The sequence below is a fragment of the Danio rerio genome, chromosome 1 (assembly GCF_052040795.2).
Source record: "Danio rerio strain M-AB ecotype USA chromosome 1, GRCz13ab, whole genome shotgun sequence".
Classification (NCBI taxonomy): Eukaryota; Metazoa; Chordata; class Actinopteri; order Cypriniformes; family Danionidae; genus Danio; species Danio rerio.
Window position 1 is genome coordinate 60,331,716 of NC_141021.1, and position 23,285 is coordinate 60,355,000.

Below are 23,285 nucleotides of genomic sequence, written 5' to 3' on the forward strand. Positions count from 1 at the left end.
AGAGACTCTTTGAATCGATCATTTAAATGAGTGAATCTCTAATGGAAACTGGCTCTGAATGGATCATTTGAATTAGGAAATCTCTAATGGGGACTCACTCTGAATGGATCATTTGAATCTATAATGGAGACTCACTATGAATGGATCTTTCGAATCAATGAATCTCTAATGGAGACTCGTTTCAAATGGACCCTTTGTATTAGCGAATTTCTAATGGATATTCACTCTGAACGGATCATTTGAATCAGTGAATCTCTAAGGGAGACTCCCTTTGAATGGATCATTTGAGTCAGTGAATCTCTAATAGAGACTCTTTGAACGGATCATTTGAATGAGTGAATCTCTAATAGAGACTCACTCTGAATAGATCATTTGAATATGAGTTGTTGACTCAGATGCATTCAGCTGTCTGATTCATGAATGAATTGGTCAATGCATGAAGCAGTGAATTAGATATAATGTAGGTTTTCTAAAAACAAATAGACAGATTCACTTAGCTACAGTAGGAAGGTAAAATACAGCACTGTCCACCCTGGTTGCCCTGTGGAGTTGACCGTGAAGGCATGATGTTAAATATGGCCGCCGAGTGAACAGACGTTCAATAAAAGAGACTCTGGACTCCTGTCACTGAAATCAGCTGCAAACTACTGCATGAATGAGTCTTTTATTATGTCAAGCTCTCGAGCATCTCCAATTTGACAAAAAGACACCTCATGAATGTGCAGATGAGTTTATATGTGCACATATGCATCAGTGTCAGTGTGAAGATGCAGAGTAAAGCTGTATGTGGTTTGGCAGAGGAAGGAAATGTGAGACGCTGCTTCAAGACACTCACTTCAGAATAGAAATAGAGTATCGTTTGACACACAGAATTCAGTCTCATATTCGAGGAAAGTGTCCAGCATGTTGGTGATTCTGCTGCTCGTGTCCAGCTTCTCTACAGGTCAGTTCAACACTTTAACCTTCAGTCTAAGAGTTTATTGCTTTAATGATGATCTACTATATGGAGAAAAGCCCAAGCCGCTTAACTGATGCCACTTAAAGAGATATGACTTTCTGTACACAGTATAATGTGTGTTACTGATTTCCCCTGTTATTACATGATCATCAGTTTCACATGAAGAATATTATTGTAGCCTGATGATATCTTTATGATGATTTCAGTGTTTTCAGCTGTTGTTGGAGCTCCAGTTACAGTTTCAGGACACAGAGGAGAGAAACTGAACATCAGATGCCCATATGAGCCTGGATATGAGTCAAACTCAAAGTATTTCTGTAAAGGCAAGGGGATTCTTGGAAGGAAACACATAATAATTAAATCAGGATCTCCAATAAAAGACGAGAGATTCTCTCTGACTGACGACAAGAAAAGCAGAGTTTTCACCGTCACCATCACTGATCTGAGAACAGAGGATGCAGGACAATACTGGTGTGCTGTGGAGAGGACATTTGTAGATATGTCTTTAACTGATGTCTATTCAAAGGTTTTGCTAAAGGTTAAACAGAGTAAGACATGCATTCTCATATTTCCAGTAAAATTAAGCCTCTTTTCCCTCATTCTCCTGTAGTGTGTGTCTGCAGTGAATAAATCCCTCATCAGGCCACTAGAGGCAGTGTGTTCAGTGAATCGACTCTGATGAACTGAATAATGAGATGTGTTTGAACTGAACTCCAGCATTAGTGTTTGTGCTCATCTCTGTCTGTCCATCAGATCAGGAAAACACTGAAGGTTCATCTGTCAGCTCTTTCTCCAACACGCCGTCATATTTCAGCTCAACAGAAGTGAATCTGCAGTCCAGCAGCAGCACAGATCAGCACAACTCTACAGGTCAATCACGCTTACTTCAGACATATTCATCATGTGCTTTATTCATATGTGTGTGTGTATGTGTGTGTGTGTGTGTTCATGTTCTTCTTCAGTATGAGCAGCTCATTCACGTCTCTGCTGTGTTTTTATTTCTCTCTATCAGTGACTCACCCACAAACTGCATCAGAAAAAGGAACAGGAAATACCACAGTTCTGGTGACTGGTAAGAACACAAACTACACTACCCACAATGCACCTGTCTCCATCTCTTTGCTCTAAAGGAAACATTCTGGAGTTAAATAACTTTTGCAGAGCCACATTTTAACTGTTATATATCAGGATGAAAATGAAGCACATCAGATTTACACAGTGAATATGTTTAGACATCAGCTGTAGAAATACATGATTTCTGTTGAAGATTTGAGGTTTACTAATGCAGTTTCACTTCAGTTACGTCCAGAGATTGCTCATTTTATACTATAATCTGATGAGTAATGTGCTTTTTGTGTGTTTTGTGCCACATACTGATCTGGGTTCAGTTGCTGGTGGTCTGGGTTCAGTTCTGCTGGTTCTGCTTCTGTGTTCTGGAACTTTCCTCATCCTGAAGAAGAGGAAAAGGAAATGTGAGACAGGTAACAGTGTGTGTGTGATGATGAAGTCCAGTTGAACTGCTGTTTGAGTTGATTTAACAGTGTTTGTTCCTCCTCCATTCAGCTTTACCTCTGCAGAATGTGCAGCAGAACACTGAGGTGTGTGTTCATATCTGTACCTGTACAAGTTCACACACACATGATGAGCAGTGAGGGTTCTCTTAAAAAACACATTATTGATTACTTACATGCTGTTTTTCAGACTGACTGCGTGTATGAAAATGTTCTAGACAGTGATGTCATCATCGCCGCTGCATCTTCATCCAATCAGACGCCAGCATCAGATCTCAACACCAACTCAGTAATCACTGTTTATTCCACAGTAACCAATCAGCAGCCTGATTTGCACTCTGGTCACACCCAGTCAGCCAATCAGGTGACAGATACAGACTGTGATTATTATGACAATATTACATCATCAGAAATTTATGTCACCGCAACACGTCCACAAAATAACTCAAAAGATGACGCAGCTATATATTCATTAATTAAACATCAAAAATACATGGTCATCAACAGATCATCTGCACTGACGGTTATATTACTAACAGGAAATGTCACTAACAGCTAAAAATAAAGTGTGTGAATGAAACTGATTGTTAGTGATGTGTGCAGCTGATCTGTTATAGTGCGCCCTCTACAGGTGATGAACAGAAATACACAGAGCTTCAGCATCAATACCTCAAACCAAGAGTTACAGCATTTATCACACACATTTGAATGTACAACCTTTCAAACCCTCCCTTTGACAACATGCAGAAACACCGGCCATCAAAACTAGAAAAGTTGTTCCTTGTTTATTATCGTTGCCTTTACTCTAAATTTTATTTATTTTACTACCATTTCTTAAAAATGGCCAAAGACTGGTGTATTTTACTGTATTTTTTACTTTTGTTTTTCAAAATCAGCAGTTATTTGTTCTCCATTTGTCCTACATGGAAACATGAACTAGTGAATGTTAAAATGTAAAATAAATACTAATTTGAAAACCTAAAATATGTATGAATTGTAAGGTGATTTTTGATTAGACAAGCACTGGTTCGGTATATTAAGAGTCTAAGTGTCACGTTAGTGATCAAGAACAGGAACAAAAAGGGTGTGGATCCAAGTGCAGATTTAATATAGTATAGTGCAGTAACAGTGACAAAAAATACAAAAATCCAAAGTACAAAATAACCAAACAAACAAAACCAGGAACTCAAACAGACTAAACTAAAACTAGACTTTGACAACTAGGATAAGATACTAAACTGGATACAGGATGACAAGATACAAGACTGGATTCAAACACATACCACAAGGAAGACAACGACCGACTGACAAACAGAGGATGAATGACTGAATATATAGTCCAGGTAATCACGGAGAACGGAGACAGCTGTGGTTGTAAATCAGTGTAAATGAGAGACCGGGTGTGTGTGCGAAAGAATGTATGGAAATGTAGTTCTAAAGCCACTGTAGTCCGCTGGGGGTTGCTGGCGAACTACAGTGGCATCTGGTGGACATACACAGTCATGACACTAAGGGCCTACTCACACTATGCCATCTGTACCGTGCCCAGGCCCGTTTCCCGGATCGTTTGAGAAGTGTGAGTGCGCTGAATCGGGCTCAGGCACGGTTCACTTGGCCGGCCCTGGCCCGGTTGGAAGAGGTGTGCCTGAGCCCGGTTCACTTGGGCTTTGGCGCGGTACGCTTGTGTGTGAGTGCAAAACACGCCAAAGCCCGAAACTGAAAGCGAGACGTGACTTTTAAGGCACTGATTCATATGGATTTATTAATAATTCTTACTGTTCAGTGAACGCAAACTGCCGTAGCTCATTCCTGCAGCACGAGAGCTTTATGATTGTTTATGAGCGCCAAAAGTGGCGGATCTGTTCGGCGAAATATCTGACTGCGTTTCCCCGCATCCCTAAGGACTGTTTGGTGAAATATTTGACTGTATATCAAACCACTGACATGATATAACTAGAGAAATCTCCACTGTGCTGCTGAGTGACAGAGCGCTTCTCACTGAACAGCCCAGCAGCGATGATGTAAGCGTGCCGAAGCCCGTTTTTTGTGTGAGTGCAGGCCGTTGGGGGAGACGGGAGGGGAGACAAACATGCTTTGGCCCGGTTTGAGGCAACTGTACCTATTGTGAGTACGGCCTAAATGCTGGACTGCTCAGATCAGTAATATACTTAAAGTAGGAGCTGTTTGTCAGAGATAAAGATTGAAAAGGCAGGGAAGGAAATGTTAATTTTAGACTCTAAGCCATCAATATGGACAAGGACAGTACCTGTTTCATCCAGTCTGTGTCTGTTTTTCATTCGAGCAAAACAACAGGTTTCAACATGCTGTAGCCAAATCTTTGGTCACTTTTGCCATTGCTAAACATCGGTTTCAATGTTCCAGCAGTGAAAATCTTATGCTCTGGAGAGTGTGAAACATGTACTGTTCTCTGATGAGTCCACCTTCACTCTCTTTCCCACATCTGGTGGGTGAAGCTCCAAAGAAGCGTCCCATCCAGTCTGCTGATGTCCAGATTGAAGCAGGAGTGTGGATCACTGATGGTTTGGGCTTAATTATCATGGCATTCCCTAGACCCAATACTTGTGCTAGATGGAACGTCACTGCCAAGGACTACCCAACCATTCTGGAGGACCATCCCTGCTGAAAAATCCAGCTAAAACCAGCCTAGGCTGGTTGGCTGGTTTTAGCTGGTCGACCAGGCTAGTTTTAGAGGGGTTTTGGCCACTTCCAGGCTGGTTTCCAACCATTTCCAGCCTGGTCTTAGCTGGTCAGGCTGGGAGATGACCAGCTAAAACCAGCTTGACCAGCCTAGCCAAGCTGGGAGTCCAGCCAAAACCAGCTATGTCCAGCTTAAACCAGGCTGGTCAAGCTGGTTTTAGCTGGATTTGGCTGGTCATTTTCCAGCCTGACTAGCTAAGACCAGGCTGGAAATGGCTGGAAACCAGCCTGGAAATGGCCAAAACTCCTCTAAAACCATCCAACCAGCCTAGGCTGGTTTAAGCTGGATTTTTCAGCAGGGATGTGCTCCCAATGGGTCAAACATTGTGTGCGGAAAGCATTGCTGTGTATCAGGATGACAATGCAACAATACACACAGCAAGACTGGCGACAGAGTGGTTTGATAAACATCAAGTGAAGTTGAACATCTCTTAAGGCCTGCACAGTACACAGACTTAAATATTATTGAGCATTTTTGTGGTGTTTTGGAGGAGTGAGTCAGGAAAGGTTTATCCGAGCCTTCGGCTGGTGAGCGCGAAGAAAAACTAAACGCGGCCTTACGTACCTCCGGCCACGTAAATCGCGGTCTCCAGAAACGTCCGCGGGGCTACGTTTCCAGAATGAGCTTGGGTTGATCATAAATGTGTTGCTTATGTGAGTTTACATGTGCTCAGATACAGCACTGTCTGTGTGATGATGTTAAGTAAATCTGAGACAGACAGAGGAAGGAAAAGTAAGACGCTTCACGTCTGACACTCACTGCGGAAGAGAAACACAGTACTGTTTGACACACAGGATTCAGTCTTATATTGGAGGAACGTTTCCAGCATGTTGGTGATTCTGCTGCTCATTTCCAGCTCCTGTGCAGGTCAGTTCAACACTTTCACTTGCAGTTTAAGAATTTATGTTGACCATTTGCTGTTTCTGACACTAATTATGAGTTAATTGTTTTTAATAATAACCTTCTGTATGGACCAATGGTTAAGCAGGTGGTTATGATGCAAGAGTTTTTGTGCAGAGTTTAACATCCCAGGTAGACAAGAATTCTGACCCAGATGTGGTATAAAGCTGGAACAGGAGGCATTCATCCTACAGCATGTGGACCAAAAATGGCCCGGGTTTGGCAGAGTTGGCACCGTCTTTAAGGCGTCCCACACAAGATTTGGGCCAAATGTAAAATGTAGTATTTAGCTCTGTTAAAATTAATATGTGTATACATTAAAATTATTTTTGAGTAACGAAAAAAATTCCACCAATCAGGTCGCTTTGAGACAAATCTTGCCCATAGTGTGCCTAAAGCGCAGTGCTTCATGGGATTATCAATTTCGTTTCAATTGTGACACACCAAACTCTCTGGCCCAGTTCAGGCCCAATTACGAGTAATTAACTTGGCTTAGACTTGGCCCAGATGTAGTCCATGTTTAGCCCTTGTCTGGAAGCCAGACTTGGTCCAGTCATGTGCTGTAATTCATTGCGGTGCTTTAGCCATGTGGGATGTGTTTTATTAAATAATCATCAGTTGCACATGAGTAAAGTAAATTGTGGCCAGATTATCTCTTACTCATAACACCTCTATATGATCATATCTGTGTTTTCAGCTGTTGTTGAAGCTCGAAGGACAGTTTCAGGACACAGAGGAGAGAAACTGGACATCAGATGCCCTTATAAATCGGGATATGAGTCATATTCAAAGTATTTCTGTAAAGGGAGCTGCTTTACCGGATTTAAAGATACAGTAGTTGAATCAGGATCTCCAGCAATAGACGAGAGATTCTCTCTGACTGACGACAAGAAAAACAGAGTTTTCACCATCACCATCACTGATCTGAGATCAGCAGATGCAGGACAATACTGGTGTGCTGTGCAGAGGAGTTTACTTATTGAAGATCTCTATTCAGAGATTGTGCTGATGGTCAAACAGGGTAAGAGATTTATTTTGATATCTCTAGTAAAACTGACCTCTACTTCCCTCATTCTCCTGTAATGTGTGTCTGCAGTGAATAAATCCCTCATCAGGCCACTAGAGGCAGTGTGTTCAGTGAATCGACTCTGATGAACTGAATAATGAGATGTGTTTGAACTGAACTCCAGCATTAGTGTTTGTGCTCATCTCTGTCTGTCCATCAGATCAGGAAAACACTGAAGGTTCATCTGTCAGCTCTTTCTCCAACACGCCGTCATATTTCAGCTCAACAGAAGTGAATCTGCAGTCCAGCAGCAGCACAGATCAGCACAACTCTACAGGTCAATCACGCTTACTTCAGACATATTCATCATGTGCTTTATTCATGTGTGTGTGTGTGTGTGTGTGTGTTCATGTTCTTCTTCAGTATGATCAGCTCATTCACGTCTCTGCTGTGTTTTTATTTCTATTTTTATCAGTGACTCACCCACAAACTGCATCAGAAAAAGGAACAGGAAATACCACAGTTCTGGTGACTGGTAAGAACACAAACTACACTACCCACAATGCACCTGTCTCTATCTCTTTGCTCTAAAGGAAACATTCTGGAGTAAAATAACATTTGCAGAGCCACATTTTAACCGTTATATATCAGGATGAAAATGAAGCACATCAGATTTACACAGTGAATGTGTTTAGACATCAGCTGTAGAAATACATGATTTTCTGTTGAATATTTGAGGTTTACTGATGCAGTTTCACTTCAGTTACGTCCAGAGATTGTTCATTTTACAGTATAATCTGATCAGTAATGTGCTTTTTGTGTGTTTTGTGCCACATACTGATCTGGGTTCAGTGGCTGGTGGTCTGGGTTCAGTTCTGCTGGTTCTGCTTCTGTGTTCTGGAACTTTCCTCATCCTGAAGAAGAGGAAAAGGAAATGTGAGACAGGTAACAGTGTGTCTGTGATGATGAAGTCCAGCTGAACTGCTGTTTGAGTTGATTTAACAGTGTTTGTTCCTCCTCCATTCAGCTTTACCTCTGCAGAATGTGCAGCAGAACACTGAGGTGTGTGTTCATATCTGTGTACTGATATCTGTATGATGACGGTTCTGTTAATAAACGCATTACTCATGTGCTGTTTTTCAGACTGACTGCACGTATGCAAATCTTCCAAAATGTGATGTCATCATTGCCGCTACGTCTTCATCCAATCAGCTGCCAGCATCAGACCTCAACACCCGCGCAGCAAATGCTGTTTATTCTAAAGTAACCAATCAGCAATCTGAATTACACTCTGGTCACACCCACTCAGCCAATCAGAAGGCAGATTCAGATTTTGATTGCTATGCTAATGTTACATAATCAGTTACGATCTTCAAAACAGCCAGTCTGTGGGTCCCGATCCAATTTCAAAATGATTCTTTATTTACATTTTCCCTACTTTTTCCGCTGTACATTTTCATCTTTGCAACTTTACATGTTAACTATAATTAAGAGTTTATAATGCTTTAGTTTTATAATTGGAATCTCTGTTTGAGCTCTGGGTTCAAAGTCAAAGCAGGGTGAATCGGCCTTCAGATACTAACAGCGCCCCCCACTGCTGGAATCAGCTGAAATGATCAGATGTGCTCCAACATGAGGCACATTCACATCAAGACTGAACACACATCTGTTTAGCTGTATGGGCACTGTGCTACAGCCCTCACATCACATTTTGATTTCTTCCTTTTTTTCTTTTATAACTTGTTTTAACACATTTTAATCTGTTTTTTAATCATTTTAATTTTTTTCTTATTCTTGTCTCTTTTATTGCTGTTTGTGTTAAGCAGCACTTCGAACTTCGAAACGCCACTGTGTATGAAATGTGCTAAAGAAATAAACTTGCTTTGCTTTGCCTTGCCATTGACAGTACTGTCATCTTAATATCTGTCACCGACTCGGTCCCAGTCATTCCCCTCGCTGGCCAGCAGAGGCCACCATCTCCGGACTTCTAACATTACGTCATCCCTCCACTCTGATTCCAGCACACCTGTTCTCCATTCCGCTAATGACCCACGTACCCTTCATAAGCAGCTCACACTCACTCTTCTGTGCGAAGTCTTGTTTAGCCCCGGCCAGCATTTCTGAGCGTTCTATCCTGCCTGATCTCCCGTTTACTACTTCAGCCCGTTTCCTGACTCTGCTCTGTCTTCTGCCTGCCCACGACCAAAGCCTGTTACTCGGACTCTGATACTCTCTGCCTGCCCTTGACTAAAGCCTGTTACACGGACTCTGAATCACGCTGCCTGCCTCTGACCCATGCCTGGTAATCACTCTGTGTCTGTCATCTCCAGCCCATTCTCATTGATGTGTATGTTGTATGTTAGCACAGCCGTGCTTGTTGTATGTTGATTAAGTGTGACTTAATAAATACTGCAAATGGATCCCTCCGTGTCAGTCTCCCTGTTACAATATCAAATAATTTATTTTTATTAATAATTATTCTGGATGAACAAGCTCTGAATGTAAAAAAAGAAGCTGATTATAAAAAAAGCAGTTATAATATTCATTTTCCACAAATAAAAGAGAGCATCACATTTTTTATTTGCTTATAACATTAAGAAAATAAAATAAAATAAAAGCTGTATAACTGAATTCAAAAATTATTAGATTTTCAGTGAAATTATAATTCTTTGTCAGGTATTTCCCAAATGCTGTTTAACAAGGAATTTTTCCTCAACACATTTTAAATATAAGAGTTTGAATAACTTTTTTTGTCTTTGTCATGATGACAGTAAATAATATTCCACAGGATATTTAGCAAGATATGGCTTAACCAATAAAACAAGCTTTACAGCATATTCAAGAGTTCACACTTAGCTGATAATTGATTATAAAGCTAGCTTGGCATGCTGTCCTGGGAGAGAGCCCTGAGCTCATAAGATCCTCGAGCCCGGGGCTCCCTCCTTAGAGGGGAGTTTGAGCTCAGGTTGATCTCGAGAACTTCCCTGCTATTTTAGCTAATGAGCAGATAATGATGTACTAATGTATTATCATGTATTTTCTAGATATTTTCATTTGTCAACTTGGTGTTAAAACTGAATGCAAGAATTTAAAAACCTAAAAATGCATGAACAAGCATTCATCTTCTATACGTATATTATGAGTGTAAACGCTGGACTGTTCAGATCAGTAATATGAGTAAAGCAGGAGCTTTTTGTCACGGTGAATGTGCTCTTTTAAGACATATTGAAGAAGTGAAAGAGATGAATATAAATAAAGGTGTGAAAGGAAATGTTCATTTAGACTGTGATGAGCTCTCAGTACGGAAGAGACGGACGGTGGAGTGTTTCATACACAGTCTGTGTGTTTTATTCAAGCAAAGCACTGCAGTTTCAGCATGTGGGACGTCATTCTGCTGCTCATTTACAGCTTCTTTACAGGTGAGATTAAATCTTTTGTTCACAGATCAACATTTCCATATTAAATGATTATCAGTCTGAAATGAGTGACTGTATTCTGATCTCTCGCTCATAACAGCTCTATATGATCATATCTGTGTTTTCAGCTGTTGTTGGAGCTCCAGTCACAGTTTCAGGACACAGAGGAGAGAAACTGGACATCAGATGCTCATATGAGTCTGGATATGAGTCAAACTCAAAGTATTTCTGTAAAGGCGAGTGTTACTTTGGGAGTAAAAACATCATAGTTGAATCAGGATCTCCAGCAAAAGACGAGAGATTCTCTCTGACTGACGACACAATAAACAGAGTTTTCACCATCACCATCACTGATCTGAGAACAGAGGATGAAGGACAATACTGGTGTGCTGTGGAGAGGAGTTTACCTTTACCTGATGTCTATTCAAAGGTTTTGCTGAATGTTAAACAGAGTAAGAAATGCATTCTCATATTTCCAGTAAAATTAAGCCTCTTTTCCCCCATTCTCCTGTAGTGTGTGTCTGCAGTGAATAACTCCTTCATCAGGCCACTAGAGGCAGTGTGTTCAGTGAATTTACTCTGACGAACTGAATAATGAGATGTTCATGTTCTTCCGTATAAGCTGCTCATTCATGTCACTGGTGTCTCTTTCTCTCTCTCTCTCTCTCTCTCTCTGTGACTAAAAAAAGGAACAGGAAATACTACAGTTCAGCCAAGCACTGGTAACACAAACTACACCACCCACAATGCATTTGTCTCCAACTCTTTGATTAAAAGAAATTATTTTGGAGTAAAATAACATTTGAGAAGGCAAACTTTAACCGTTGTATATCAGGATTAAAATGAAGCACATCAGATTTACACAGTGAATGTGTTTAGACATCAGCTGTAGAAATACATGATTTTCTGTTGAAGATTTGAGGTTTACTGATGCAGTTTCACTTCAGTTACGTCCAGAGATTGCTCATTTTACAGTGTAATCTCATCAGTTATGTGCTTTTTGTGTGTTTAGCGTCACATACTGATCTGGGTTCAGTTGCTGGCGGTCTGGGTTCAGCTCTGCTGGTTCTGCTTCTGTGTTCTGGAACTTTGCTCATCCTGAAGAAGAGGAAAAGGAAATGTGAGACAGGTAACAGTGTGTCTGTGATGATGAAGTCCAGTTGAACTGCTGTTTGAGTTGATTTAACAGTGTTTGTTCCTCCTCCATTCAGCTTTACCTCTGCAGAATGTGCAGCAGAACACTGAGGTGTGTGTTCATATCTGTACCTGTACAAGTTCACACACACATGATGAGCAGTGAGGGTTCTCTGAATTATTGCAGTATTCATGACTCATGTGCTGTTTTTCAGACTGACTGCGTGTATGAAAATTATCTAGACAGTGATGTCATCATCTCCGCTGCATCTTCATCCAATCAGACGGCAGCATCAGATCTCAACACCCACCCAGTGATCACTGTTTGTCCTACAGTAACCAATCAGCAGCCAGATTTACACTTCGGTCACATCCACTCAGCCAATCAGGTGACAGATACAGATTCTTATCATCATTGGAATGTTGCATCATCAGAAACGATCTATGTGACCGCAACACATCCACACAACAACACATAAGATAATAAAGAATAAAACATCATCATACACTGATGTTCATGAGGAAAAATCAAAAATCTGTATATATATTTTTATTAACCAATATTTTGTAACACATTTATGAGTATTTTATAAAGTGTGTAATATTACTAGCACTTAGTGTTACTAACAACTAAAAATAAAGTGTGTGAATGAAACTGAATGTTGGTGATTTGTGCAGCTGATCTACAGCTGTTAGTGCGCCCTCTACAGGTGACAAACAGAAATACACAGAGCTTCCGCATCAATACCTCAAACCAAGAGTTTACACAGCATGTATTAAAGCAGTGGTCACCAAACTTGTTCCTGGAGGGCCGGTGTCCTGCAGATTTTTGCTCCAACCCTAATCGAACACACCTGAACAAGCTAATCAAGCATCCAGGCAGGTGTGTTGTGGCAAGTTGGAGCTAAACTCAGCAGGGACACCGGCCCTCCAGGACCAGGATTGGTGACCCCTGTATTAAAGTGACAGTATTCATGCCACTGGCAGCAGACAATTGCACTTATCGTCCACAAGAGGAAACAGTGAGCAAATGTTGCTTTAAGTAGCTCAACTTAGTGGGAAAGTTCAAACTTGCAAACAGGATATATAAAACAAGCATGGCTCCCATACTGAAAAGTCTTTCACTTCAAAGGACCATAATAAAGCATCATATTTAAAACAAATGCCCACTTTAAACAGTACAACTGATAGACATTTTAGAGCAGGGATGACCAAACTTGTTCCTGGAGGGCCGGTGTCCTGCAGATTTTAGCTCCAACACTAATCAAACACACCTGAGCAAGCTAATTAAGATCTTACTAGGTATAATGCAAACACCCAGGCAGTTGTGTTGAGGCAAGTTGGAGCTAAACCCTGCAGGACACCGGCCCTCCAGGAACGAGATTGGTGACCCCTGCTTTAGACCGAGATTTTTAACCTCCAGGGGTTGAAGACTGCATATACGCGTTTTGAGGCATCTTCTCCTCATAACGCCGAAAAGAACATTTACACTTTCAGTTTTGATCGTACAGATAAGATTAATACATCAATCGAATCTGTAAAGTGTCTAGTTTTTGTTGTGTGCACTCACAATGACAACAAACATGTGTGCTTTTGCAAAATAAGGATAATAAACAGTGTAGGCATTCTGTATTTTCTCTCTCCGTGAACTGTTTTTAGAAACACGTCTGTAAAATGCACTGAAACTCTGCAAAAACAAAACACACAGACATGAGACACATATCTATAGAAAGCTTGAAGTGTTTACTTTTAAATGCAGAAAGTGCATGTTGAAAACAGACATTGTTTAATAAAGTAATTATTATGAAAACCAAACGCTATGTCTAGTATGTCTGAGCTCATTAGAATTAATGCTACCACGCACATGAGGCTTTGTTATAACAATCATCTGCATAAGACACGTGCAACATGTAGATGGTGTCAGAAAAAAAAACACATCAATAAAATGACCTGAAACTCAGAAAATACTCAACAAAGAGGCATGAGAGATATATCTAAAGAGGCCTTGATATGTCTACTTTTGCATTAACCCATTCAAGTCGAAAACAAATGATCTCTTTTTATGTAATTTGTATAAAAGTGAGGACCGGATTCTCCAGTGGTAAAAGAGGCTGATGCTGACATGGCTCACCAGGCTCTGAGATTCCTTCACATAAACTTGGACCACAGCTTAGACCACATGATGCTCACACTAAGCTTTCACAAACCTTACACCCTTTATTATCTTACACTCTTCATATTTACATTGTTGACTTTGCCCTGAATGTGTCATCTGTACACAATGCTTCATGTGTAAATTCAAGTGCATGGCTTAAGTTACAGTTGAAGTCTGAATTATTCGCCCCCCCCTGTTTATTGTTTATTTTTTTCCCCAATTTCTGTTTAATGGAGATTTTTTCAGCACATTTCTAATCATAATAGTTTAATAATAACTAGTTAGTTTAATAATTTAACAACTCATCTCTAATAACTGATTTATTTTATCTTTGCCATGATGACAGTAAATAATATTAGACTGGATATTCTTCAAGACACTTTTATACAGCTTAAAGTGACATTTAAAGCCTTCACTAGGGTAATTAGGGTAACTAGGCAGGTTAGGGGAATTAGGCAAGTTATTGTATAACGATGGTTTGTTCTGTAGACTATCAAAAAAAATATATAGCTTGAAGGGGCTAAAATATTTGACCTTAAAATGGTGTTTAAAAAATTAAAAACTGCTTTTATTCTAGCCGAAATAAAACAAATAAGACTTTTTCCAGAGGAAAAAATATTATCAGACATACTGTGAACATATCCTGAAACTGTTCAACATCATTTGGGAAATATTAAAAAAAAGACTAAATAATTACAATTCACAATAAACAATTCAAAGGGTAAATAATAATAAAGACTTCAACTGCATATGTAAAGTTTATTTGTAAGTAATTTTATCAGTAGCTTTGCTATATGTAAGTTTATATTGTTTACAGAGTTTTATACAATGTACTGACTCTCACGTGTGTCTCTTGAGTTATTTTGTGCGATAGTTAAATATAGATTAAATAAACTGCACAGAAAAATACATACAAATTAATTTTTTGTCAGATTCTTTCTTGAAACTCTTCCCTCTTAGTCACATAGCTGTCTGATGGCTCATTATGCAGCTCATTATGCAGGTCTTTGCCTTCTCAGGTGTTACTCACTGCATAGTGATGATAGTTCACGCCTTCCCGCATAAACCATTTTCACTCAGAAAGTGACTTAGAAAATTTCATTCGTTATATTGTTCTCTGTGAGCAAGTGAACAAGATGATTCTGACACCATTTTGAAGCAAAAACACTAGGCTACAAGATCCAGTTCTCAAAAGTCTTGTGCACAAATGTTCTCCGTGTGCTTTACAGCCGTGTTTAAGTGACTTCAACGTTTTAGTTTTTCACCAACCATGCATAAACGTTTCTTTCTCAAGAACACAAACACATAAAAACATGCTGCAGGTATTATTGTAGCCCAGCTTGTGCTGTGTACTTAATATTAATATGTTTTTAAGATACTGACAACAACACAAATGTCAGTGCATGTCAAATTTTCTCCATGGCCCCAAAAACGCCATGGCAGTTAAACAATCGCTGTACTATATATATATTATTTATGAACAAATACTATATATTATGAGTCTAAAAACCCTACTAGTTAGATCAGTAATATGAGTGAAGATTGTCCATTTTGGTCAGCGTGAATGTGCTCATTTATGACGTCTTAAAGAGCTGATGTGGTTAAAGATAAATAGCAAAGGGGAAGGAAATGTTCATTTTAGACTCTGACGCTGCATGAGCTCTCAGTACGGAAGAGAAGGACGGCAACATTCGCCACACAATCTGTGTGTTTTATTCAAGCAAAGCACTGCAGTTTCAGCATGTGGGACGTCATTCTGCTGCTCATTTACAGCTTCTTTACAGGTGAGATTAAAACTCTGAAGACTTTTGTTCACAGATCAACATTTGCTTATGGAATGATCATCAGTCTGAAATGCTCTGATAATCTCTCGCTCATAACAGCTCTATATGATCATATCTGTGTTTTCAGCTGTTGTTGGAGCTCCAGTTACAGTTTCAGGACACAGAGGAGAGAAACTGGACATCAGATGCTCATATGAGTCTGGATATGAGTCAAACTCAAAGTATTTCTGTAAAGGCGAGTGCACTCCTGGATTTAAAGACATCATTGTTGAATCTGGATCTTCACCTAAAGACAAGAGATTCTCTCTGACTGACGACACGACAAACAAAGTTTTCACTGTCACCATCACTGATCTGAGAACAGAGGATGAAGGACAATACTGGTGTGGTGTGAAGAGGGGTTTAACAGATATGGCTTTAACTGATGTCTATTTAGACATTTTGTTATTGGTTAAACACGGTAAGGGACACATTTTGTTGTCTTTAGAACAAATCAGAATGGTTGACTAATTAATTGTTAAATCTTGTAAACAGACTCATATTGCAGCGCTGATTTGATTGCCTTCCTAATTTGAGTGTGCTTAATATAACATTAAAAAAAACATTCATTCAGACATCAGATATGTTTTCTATAATTTGTTTTAATTAGACTTCAGGCTGTAAAAGATATTTAATGTAAACCAGAATAGAACATAAGTCAAAATTGGTATAAAATTTGTGACCAAAAATGCTGTAGGCCTATTACCCTGACCATATTTAGCTTTTTGCAGTTATTATTATTGCTAATGATCTTTTTATACCACAGTATGAATGAAACTACACATTGCTTGATAATTGGTTGACCTTAGTATTATTAGTATTATTTCATTGTTTCTTATAATTAAATGTGTCCATTTTTGGACACTTCTTTCAAAGTTTCCTGGCATTACTGTAATTCATTTGTGACAGTTTGAACTCTGTATCCTTTTTTATATGTTATTAGTAGGGATGTAACGATATCAGAATTTCACAGTACGGTAATACCTCGGTATGAATGTCACGGTACGGTATTTATTGAATCATTTACAGGAAAAAACAAAACTTATGAAAATACTCCAAAAAAGTGCCAAAAGTGTCAATGACATACAAATTAGTCATCTATCTGTAAGCTTTAAACCAGGAAGTTCAATTTTAATAACAAAAAATTATTAAACCATGTAAAAAAAAAATAAAGTTTCAATTTAGTATTGTTGAAAACTCATCACATTCAACATTTAATCACTCACTCACTTAGATAGAGATGGGTTTAAAGGAAAATTATCATATAAATATAATCTGGTAAAAGCTGGTATCTCTGGGCATTTACAATGTCCCCTGCAACAGAAAAAAAAAACCTCTCATTTGGGACTGAGGTTTCTGGGACAGAGAGATATGACTTGGCCCAGGTTGACAGCAGTGGGTAACGTTGTGCATTGTCTGTCCCCCACTTGAGAGGACAAGCCATGAGTGAGATAGAGGTCTCATGTCTGCATCAATCTGAACAGTGTGCTGTGTTTCTGCAGTCCCCATGACTGTTATTAGTGGTATTCCCCAACTTGCAGGCATGTGCACACATAGGGCTCAACCTGTGCAGTGCACATGCCCTTTTTAGTCTTGGATAGAAAGTGCCCTTCCAAAATGATCAAAAGTGCCCCCGCGACGAGACACACCCTCCGTCCCGCCCTTCAGTAGACGCGCGACAACACCGCTCTTGAGTATGCGCGCTCAACCCCCCCTCCCCGCTTTACAGTACGCGCACGACAACACAGCTGATCAGAACGCTCGCGACAACACTGCTATTCAGTACGCGTGCGGCGACAACACCCGCTTCAGGTTCGATCATTTCCAGCTCTTTTTGATCCCCGCTTCTAGCAGCACACTCCATTTCCGCATTACTGTATCTGTAGCGACAACAGACCGCAAGGGATGATGGTCAAGCCTGGGCTGATGGGAATTGTAGTTTCCGCTACCTCCCGTTCGCTTCATTCACCTGAGCAAATTTTCTCAGAAGACCTATAGTTCTACCGAGTCATGCGACTACGGTAATATCGAAAAAAAATAATATTGTGGTATGACGGTATTTACAATACCGTTACATCCCTAGTTATTAGCATTTTAAAAGCTGGAGATTTGTGGGTTTTTTGTTGGTGGATTTTTGCTACAGTGATTTGCATTTAAAGGAGACCTATTATGCCCCTTTTACAAGATTTTTAAATAATATTCTCTGATGTCTATAGAGTGTGACTCTCTGAAACTGACCCTTTCAGGCTTTGATCCTAATTGTGGCGTTTTGGTGACTGTCGCTTTAAATTGAAATGAGATTGTGCTCTTTTCAGAAGAGGGCGGAGCTACAAATACCTGCATGTCAGCATAGTGGCAGATTCAAAAACAAGACTTAGGACCTATACTAATAAGGGAGAGATGGTCACTAGTGGGTGGGGCTTTACCCTGTCAATCAAAGTGTTTCTGCAGACTGTTTTTACCAAGTCTGATTATAAACAATGCAATTAACATGTTTCCTATTAGAAGCTAGTCATATTCACAGACTGTCACAACACAATTGTGTTTAAACCTCTTGTAAAATTGATTTTTGCATTATAGGTGCCCTTTAAATCTAAGGGATTTCCAGCACAACACAAAACAAAATGATAGAAACAAACAGACAGTAAAGGTTTTTTTGTAAGCATGCATTGTTAGCATGTCAGAATCTCTTGCTTCATATTTCCTGTCATCCATCAGATAAGAAGACCACTCAAGTCTCAGCTAGCACAGCTTTTCCAACCACACTGACATACTTCAGCACAACTGACCTGAATCTACAATCAACCATCACTTTCAGGCCAAATGATCAGACTTCATCAACAGGTTGGTTCTCTTATTTTTTATGCATATTAATGATATTTAAATATGCAGATCCAACGCTCCTATAAGTAGATTTTAAGCACATTAATAGTCACGTCTTGCATGCAGGGTCAGTGATGTACGTCACTGCTGGGTTATTCATCATGGTGATCATCTTCCTGCTGGCGCTGACGATGTTGTGCAAACAGAGAAAGTGCATGAAATCACAGAGAGTTGCACAATCAGGACTTCCACAGCAAGGTCAGATCGGGAAACTACACCCGAAACTAAACGCACACTCATTTCTTCCAGTCCGCATGGGGGTATTGCAATGTAAAATTGCAGAGTAATCATAACCCAATGGCTGTCCAAATAGGGACAAAACCGCTGTGTCATTAAAATATAATTATAAAATACATGTGAACACACTTTGGAGTTGTTCGTTATTTGACCCATAATTGGAATAATATAACCCAGCATGTAGCTGATCTTATTTATTTTATAAACATGTAGTTACAAATACTGGATGATACCTTTGTCTTAGACATCAGTCTGGAAAGTTGTATCTGTATAAAATTGTACGAATATTTTGATGCAGACTTTTATTAAGCATGGCTCTTTATCTATTAAGCAAGATCCCTAAATCTAACCATCACTAGACCTTTAGCAGATTATAGGAAAAAAGTTCAATGTTATGATTGATTTCTGTGTATGTTTGGCTTTAAAATTAAGATTGGCTTTTTAAAATTATTGAAAAATTTTATTTGAAAGTGAAATCTATGAAATTCATCTAGTATTATTAAATATTAAGTGTCTGAGTAAAACTGATCTGAGATCAGGTAAAAACTATGAAACCTGTTCAGTTTTTGTCCACTGTGGGCGATTTGTGTGGACTATATTGTATTTTAAAGTTCATTGTGCCCCCTAGTGAGGAAACAATGAATTTTCCAACCATTTCCAAAAAGCAATGATGTGACAAAGCCTCAATTGTTTGCCATTACATGACCAATTTGATACATGTTCGGAACCACTGAACCATTGCAGTTCATAAAACTGTTACATTTCACCCTCTACAGATGTTAAAAAAATATTACACTGGGCTTCAGCGTGCTTCTGTGTCTGAATCTAAAATGACCCCGGCTGACACATTAATGGTAAATCAGATCTTCAATTAAATCCTGAATTCACATGAATTATACACCAATACAACCTAATGTAAAATGGTTAGGTCTTACTACGAAAGTGTGTATTTTTAAAATCAGATTGTTCATGTTTACTTCACTTCTAAGTCAACTCCCTACATAGAAGAGTAACACCCGCTGGTCCTACTCCACCCAACCCGCTCCTAGGTGGGATCAAACTGGCGACTGGTCGCATGGGAGTCTGTTGCTCTACTGTAACCCTACCGGTCCTACACCACCCAACATGCTCCAAGCTGGTATCGAATCGGCGACCTTGCGCAATGGAGTCGGTTACTCTTAACAAGACAGCTAAAGACCATGGATTCTAGCATCTGTCGCTAGAGCACCTTTAGAGGTCAGAGGAGTGAGGTTTACCTGCACTGTACTTCACTAGTTGGCCTCTGTTACACTCACCGCCCTAAACCTCACTCCAATCCAGGTCATGGCACCAATGCAACCCCGCCGGTCTTACATCACCCAACCCGCTCTGAGCTGAGGAGAGTCCGCATGGGAGTCGGTTGCTCTCCAAGCTAGCCAGTTACATAAGCACATGCACACTTTTCTCAAGAAACAAAATGTCATTGTTTAACAGTCTTTTAAAGTAATTTTCATTTTGTTTTGACAGTTTCTGTTGGGATTTTGCCTTTAAATACAAGAGTAGAGTTCATTGAAGAGGTGAGTAAAGATGATGATGATGATATTTATAGCTTAAAAATACCAGCCTGTCAGTCCATAATAATGAATACTGATGCAGTGTTTATATGTGTATGTATTTATAAGGTAACATGAGTTCTTTTGCAGGAGTTAGACAGCAGTGAACATAAATATCAGGAAATCAGTGAGCTGCAGTCCATAAACAAACACCTCACCTCTATCTACACCACAGCAGAAAGAGCAAAGATCTACCACACCACAGAGACACCAGAGGACTTGACGATTTACTATACAGCAGATAAACCAGACGATCTGACAATCTACTCAACTGCAGATACACCAGATGATTCACTGATCTACTCAACAACTGATGATCCAGATGATTCACTGATCTACACAACAGCATATTAAACCAGATAATTTACTGATATACTTAACTGATGGTCTGGATGATTCACTGATTTACTTAACAGCAGAAAAAAACAAATGATTCATTGATACACACAACCAGACGATTCACTGATCTCCCCAAAGGTGGATAAACCAAATGATTCTTTTTTTAACTCAACAACAGATATACCAAGTGATCTGAAAATCTACCCAGCAACTGATGATGCAGATGATTCACTGATCTGCTCAACAAATGATGATTCAGACGGAATCACTGATCTGCTCACCAGCAGATAAACCAAATGATTCACTGATCCACTCAACAACTGATGATTCAGATGATTCACTGATCTACTCACCAGCAGATAAACCAAATGATCCACTGATTTACCCAACCGCAGATACATAGGATGATTCATTTATCCACTCAACCAGATGATTCGCTTTTCTACGAAACAACTGATGATCCATATGATTCACTAATCTACTCAATAGCAGATAAACCAAATGATTCACTGATTCACTCAACCAGATGACTCCCTGATCTACACAAAAAGGAATACACCAAATGATTCTTTATTCAACTCAACAACAGCTGAATCAGGATCCCGAGTTGTTCCCAGGCCAGCCTAAAGACATGGTCCCTCCAATGTATCCTGGGTCTTCCCTGAGCCCTCATCCCGGTGGGACATGCCTGGAACACCTTCCTAGGTAGCAGTCCAGGAGGCATCCGAAAGAGAGTCTACTTCCAATAGGGAGGAGCACCAGCTCTACTCCGAGCTCCTCCCGAGTGACAGAGCTCCTCACCCTGTCTATAAGTGTGCGCCCTGCCAGGAAACTCTTTTTTGCCGCTAAATCAATGGGTTCCTTTGAAAACATAATTGGTTGGGGGAGGAGGAGGGGGGGTCGTGGATACATATGAATAGCTATGTGGGGGGGGGGTTGCAAGGGTTGGCATGGAGATCGTGGATAAAAGGTGGTTGGGGGGGGGGGGGGGGGGGAGATTGAATGTTTGATAATGTCTCTGGGGCCCCTTAAATGTATGGGCCCCTAGAATTTTTTACCCCTTCCCCAGCGGCTCCTCTGGATGTACGTGTACATGTTATTAACTTTGTGTCCTTATTTATTTATTTAATGCAAAAGTGTTTTATAATGTGTATATAATAGTGTTTACAACACTTAGCTAATGGATGCTCCAGCATACTGTAATATTAACTAATAAACTGATGAACTGTAATAAATACCATGGTTTACTTTAATTTTTACTACAGTAAACTGTGGTGTATTGTTGTATAATACACCCTATAGTTGTAGAAATACAGCATTGTGTATGTTTATATTAGTATAGTTGTTGTGTTACCCTAGCAGCTATAGACTCACCAAATCAAATGTATTACTGTAAATGCTGTGTTTCCATAGCAACTGTAGAATCACCACAACAGATCATTTACTATAATTGCTGTTACCATAGCCAGTGGTGGATTAAGGCATGGGCAATGTAGGCAATCACCCGGGGCGGCATGAAGACACCACCCCCTCCTTCACTTTCGTTCTCAAAACGGTGACATGTACACTGTGAGGGTGGCACGATTGTAGATTGCCTAGAGTACCAGTTAGGCTTACAACAATACTGACCATAGCAACTGTAGAATCACCGCAACAAATTAATTACTGCAGATGTTGTGTTGCCATAGCTACTGTGCAATCACCACAACAAATCAATTCCTATAGTTGTTTTTACCATAGCAACTGTACAATCACCACAACAGATCAATTACTATAGTTATTGTGTTTTTATAGCAACTATAGATTCACCACAACAGATCAATTACAATAGTTGATGTGTTTCCATAGCGACTGTAGAATCACCACAACAGATTAATTACAATAGTTGATGTGTTTCCATAGCGACTGTAGAATCACCAAAACAGATCAAGTATTATAGTCGATGTGTTTCAAGTTCTTCACTATAGTATGGTTCAGAAACAGTGCAGAATTTACTATAAATGACTGTGGTATTTGTTTGTGGTGTTATTGCCCTCTGATAAATCATCCTCATCTGTATTATATCTTTTTAGTTTAACATGTCTGCAAAATGAAGTGTTGTAATGTAATAAAAGTATAGCACTGATGTAAATTTAGACTGACTCTTAGTGTGGAGCTACGTGTGTGTGTGTGTGTGTGTGTGTGTGTGTGTGTGTGTGTGTGTGTGTTTTCTGTCATTTCTGCAGAACTGAATTAATTTGTGAATGAGAATGTGGAAATAGAGTTTTCCCTGAGCACTGGAGAAGGGAAGTAAAGTAAATAAAGAGGAACTCCAGATGGAGAAAAACACCAGCAAATCTCTGTCTGCTGTTATTGTGTTTCTTTGATCTTGCTCGGTGCTTCTCCATTTCTGATATTCAGATTTAATATGGACACAAAAGACAAAAGAAGAGGAAGCTTCCATCTCTTCACTTTCATGACAAAAACACGACCAGACCCACATGACCCACACAGAAGAGCTTGAGGAGAGCTGACTCTACTAATGATAGAAGATCAGGGAATAAGAGAGAAGAATGAAGATCATCTGGACTTTCACTCTGCTCATGATTCCTGGTAAGAGTCTGAACAGCTTT

At 39.7% G+C, this 23,285-nt stretch overlaps 3 protein-coding genes and 1 long non-coding RNA gene across 5 annotated transcripts in view; 3 read left to right on the plus strand and 1 right to left on the minus strand.

Annotated features, from left to right (window-relative positions):
• The first annotated feature begins 1,706 nt into the window (after nt 1–1,706).
• On the plus strand, nt 1,707–9,514 carry LOC147847093 (uncharacterized). The gene is made up of 12 exons (XM_087238205.1): nt 1,707–1,828; nt 1,971–2,030; nt 2,347–2,439; nt 2,522–2,556; nt 2,660–2,833; nt 5,983–6,055; nt 6,786–7,109; nt 7,315–7,431; nt 7,570–7,629; nt 7,947–8,039; nt 8,122–8,156; nt 8,238–9,514. The coding sequence occupies exons 6-12, from the start codon at nt 6,016–6,018 to the stop codon at nt 8,451–8,453; spliced, it is 885 nt and encodes a 294-aa protein (XP_087094331.1). The 5' UTR covers nt 1,707–1,828; nt 1,971–2,030; nt 2,347–2,439; nt 2,522–2,556; nt 2,660–2,833; nt 5,983–6,015; the 3' UTR covers nt 8,454–9,514.
• A 96-nt stretch (nt 9,515–9,610) lies between these two features.
• LOC147847094 (protein CD300H-like) lies at nt 9,611–12,299 on the plus strand. 2 transcript variants are annotated; one of them, XM_087238244.1, is made up of 6 exons: nt 10,399–10,513; nt 10,639–10,962; nt 11,200–11,232; nt 11,523–11,639; nt 11,722–11,756; nt 11,860–12,299. In XM_087238244.1, exons 1-6 carry the CDS (start codon nt 10,471–10,473, stop codon nt 12,121–12,123), a joined length of 816 nt encoding a protein of 271 aa, XP_087094370.1. In that variant the 5' UTR covers nt 10,399–10,470; the 3' UTR covers nt 12,124–12,299. The 2 variants fall into 2 exon arrangements, with proteins under 2 accessions (XP_087094371.1, XP_087094370.1); XM_087238245.1 differs by lacking the exon at nt 11,200–11,232 and having other exon boundaries at nt 9,611–10,513; nt 10,639–11,111.
• LOC148679747 (uncharacterized) overlaps nt 9,657–23,285 on the minus strand; it is an 80,354-nt gene continuing 66,725 nt past the window's right edge. The window contains exon 2 of the long non-coding RNA XR_015941922.1: nt 9,657–11,608. This is a non-coding gene — a long non-coding RNA (uncharacterized LOC148679747). The remainder of the gene's footprint in view (nt 11,609–23,285) is intronic.
• Nucleotides 15,432–21,908, plus strand: LOC147847095 (uncharacterized). The gene is made up of 6 exons (XM_087238196.1): nt 15,432–15,583; nt 15,711–16,043; nt 18,341–18,466; nt 18,572–18,703; nt 20,249–20,298; nt 20,425–21,908. The coding sequence occupies exons 1-6, from the start codon at nt 15,541–15,543 to the stop codon at nt 20,686–20,688; spliced, it is 948 nt and encodes a 315-aa protein (XP_087094322.1). The 5' UTR covers nt 15,432–15,540; the 3' UTR covers nt 20,689–21,908.

What these genes read in the sequence shown, in the direction of transcription:
- LOC147847093 (XM_087238205.1), top strand. Translation starts at nt 6,016, where the DNA reads ATGTTGGTGATTCTGCTGCTCATTTCCAGCTCCTGTGCAG. An exon ending in AGATCAGCACAACTCTACAG is followed by an intron (nt 7,432 to 7,569) that starts GTCAATCACGCT and finishes TATTTTTATCAG; the next exon opens with TGACTCACCCACAAACTGCA. An exon ending in ATGTGCAGCAGAACACTGAG is followed by an intron (nt 8,157 to 8,237) that starts GTGTGTGTTCAT and finishes GCTGTTTTTCAG; the next exon opens with ACTGACTGCACGTATGCAAA.
- LOC147847094 (XM_087238244.1), top strand. Translation starts at nt 10,471, where the DNA reads ATGTGGGACGTCATTCTGCTGCTCATTTACAGCTTCTTTACAG. An exon ending in CATTTACAGCTTCTTTACAG is followed by an intron (nt 10,514 to 10,638) that starts GTGAGATTAAAT and finishes CTGTGTTTTCAG; the next exon opens with CTGTTGTTGGAGCTCCAGTC. An exon ending in TTTGCTGAATGTTAAACAGA is followed by an intron (nt 10,963 to 11,199) that starts GTAAGAAATGCA and finishes GACTAAAAAAAG; the next exon opens with GAACAGGAAATACTACAGTT.
- LOC147847095 (XM_087238196.1), top strand. Translation starts at nt 15,541, where the DNA reads ATGTGGGACGTCATTCTGCTGCTCATTTACAGCTTCTTTACAG. An exon ending in TTTGTTATTGGTTAAACACG is followed by an intron (nt 16,044 to 18,340) that starts GTAAGGGACACA and finishes GTCATCCATCAG; the next exon opens with ATAAGAAGACCACTCAAGTC. An exon ending in GAGTAGAGTTCATTGAAGAG is followed by an intron (nt 20,299 to 20,424) that starts GTGAGTAAAGAT and finishes GTTCTTTTGCAG; the next exon opens with GAGTTAGACAGCAGTGAACA.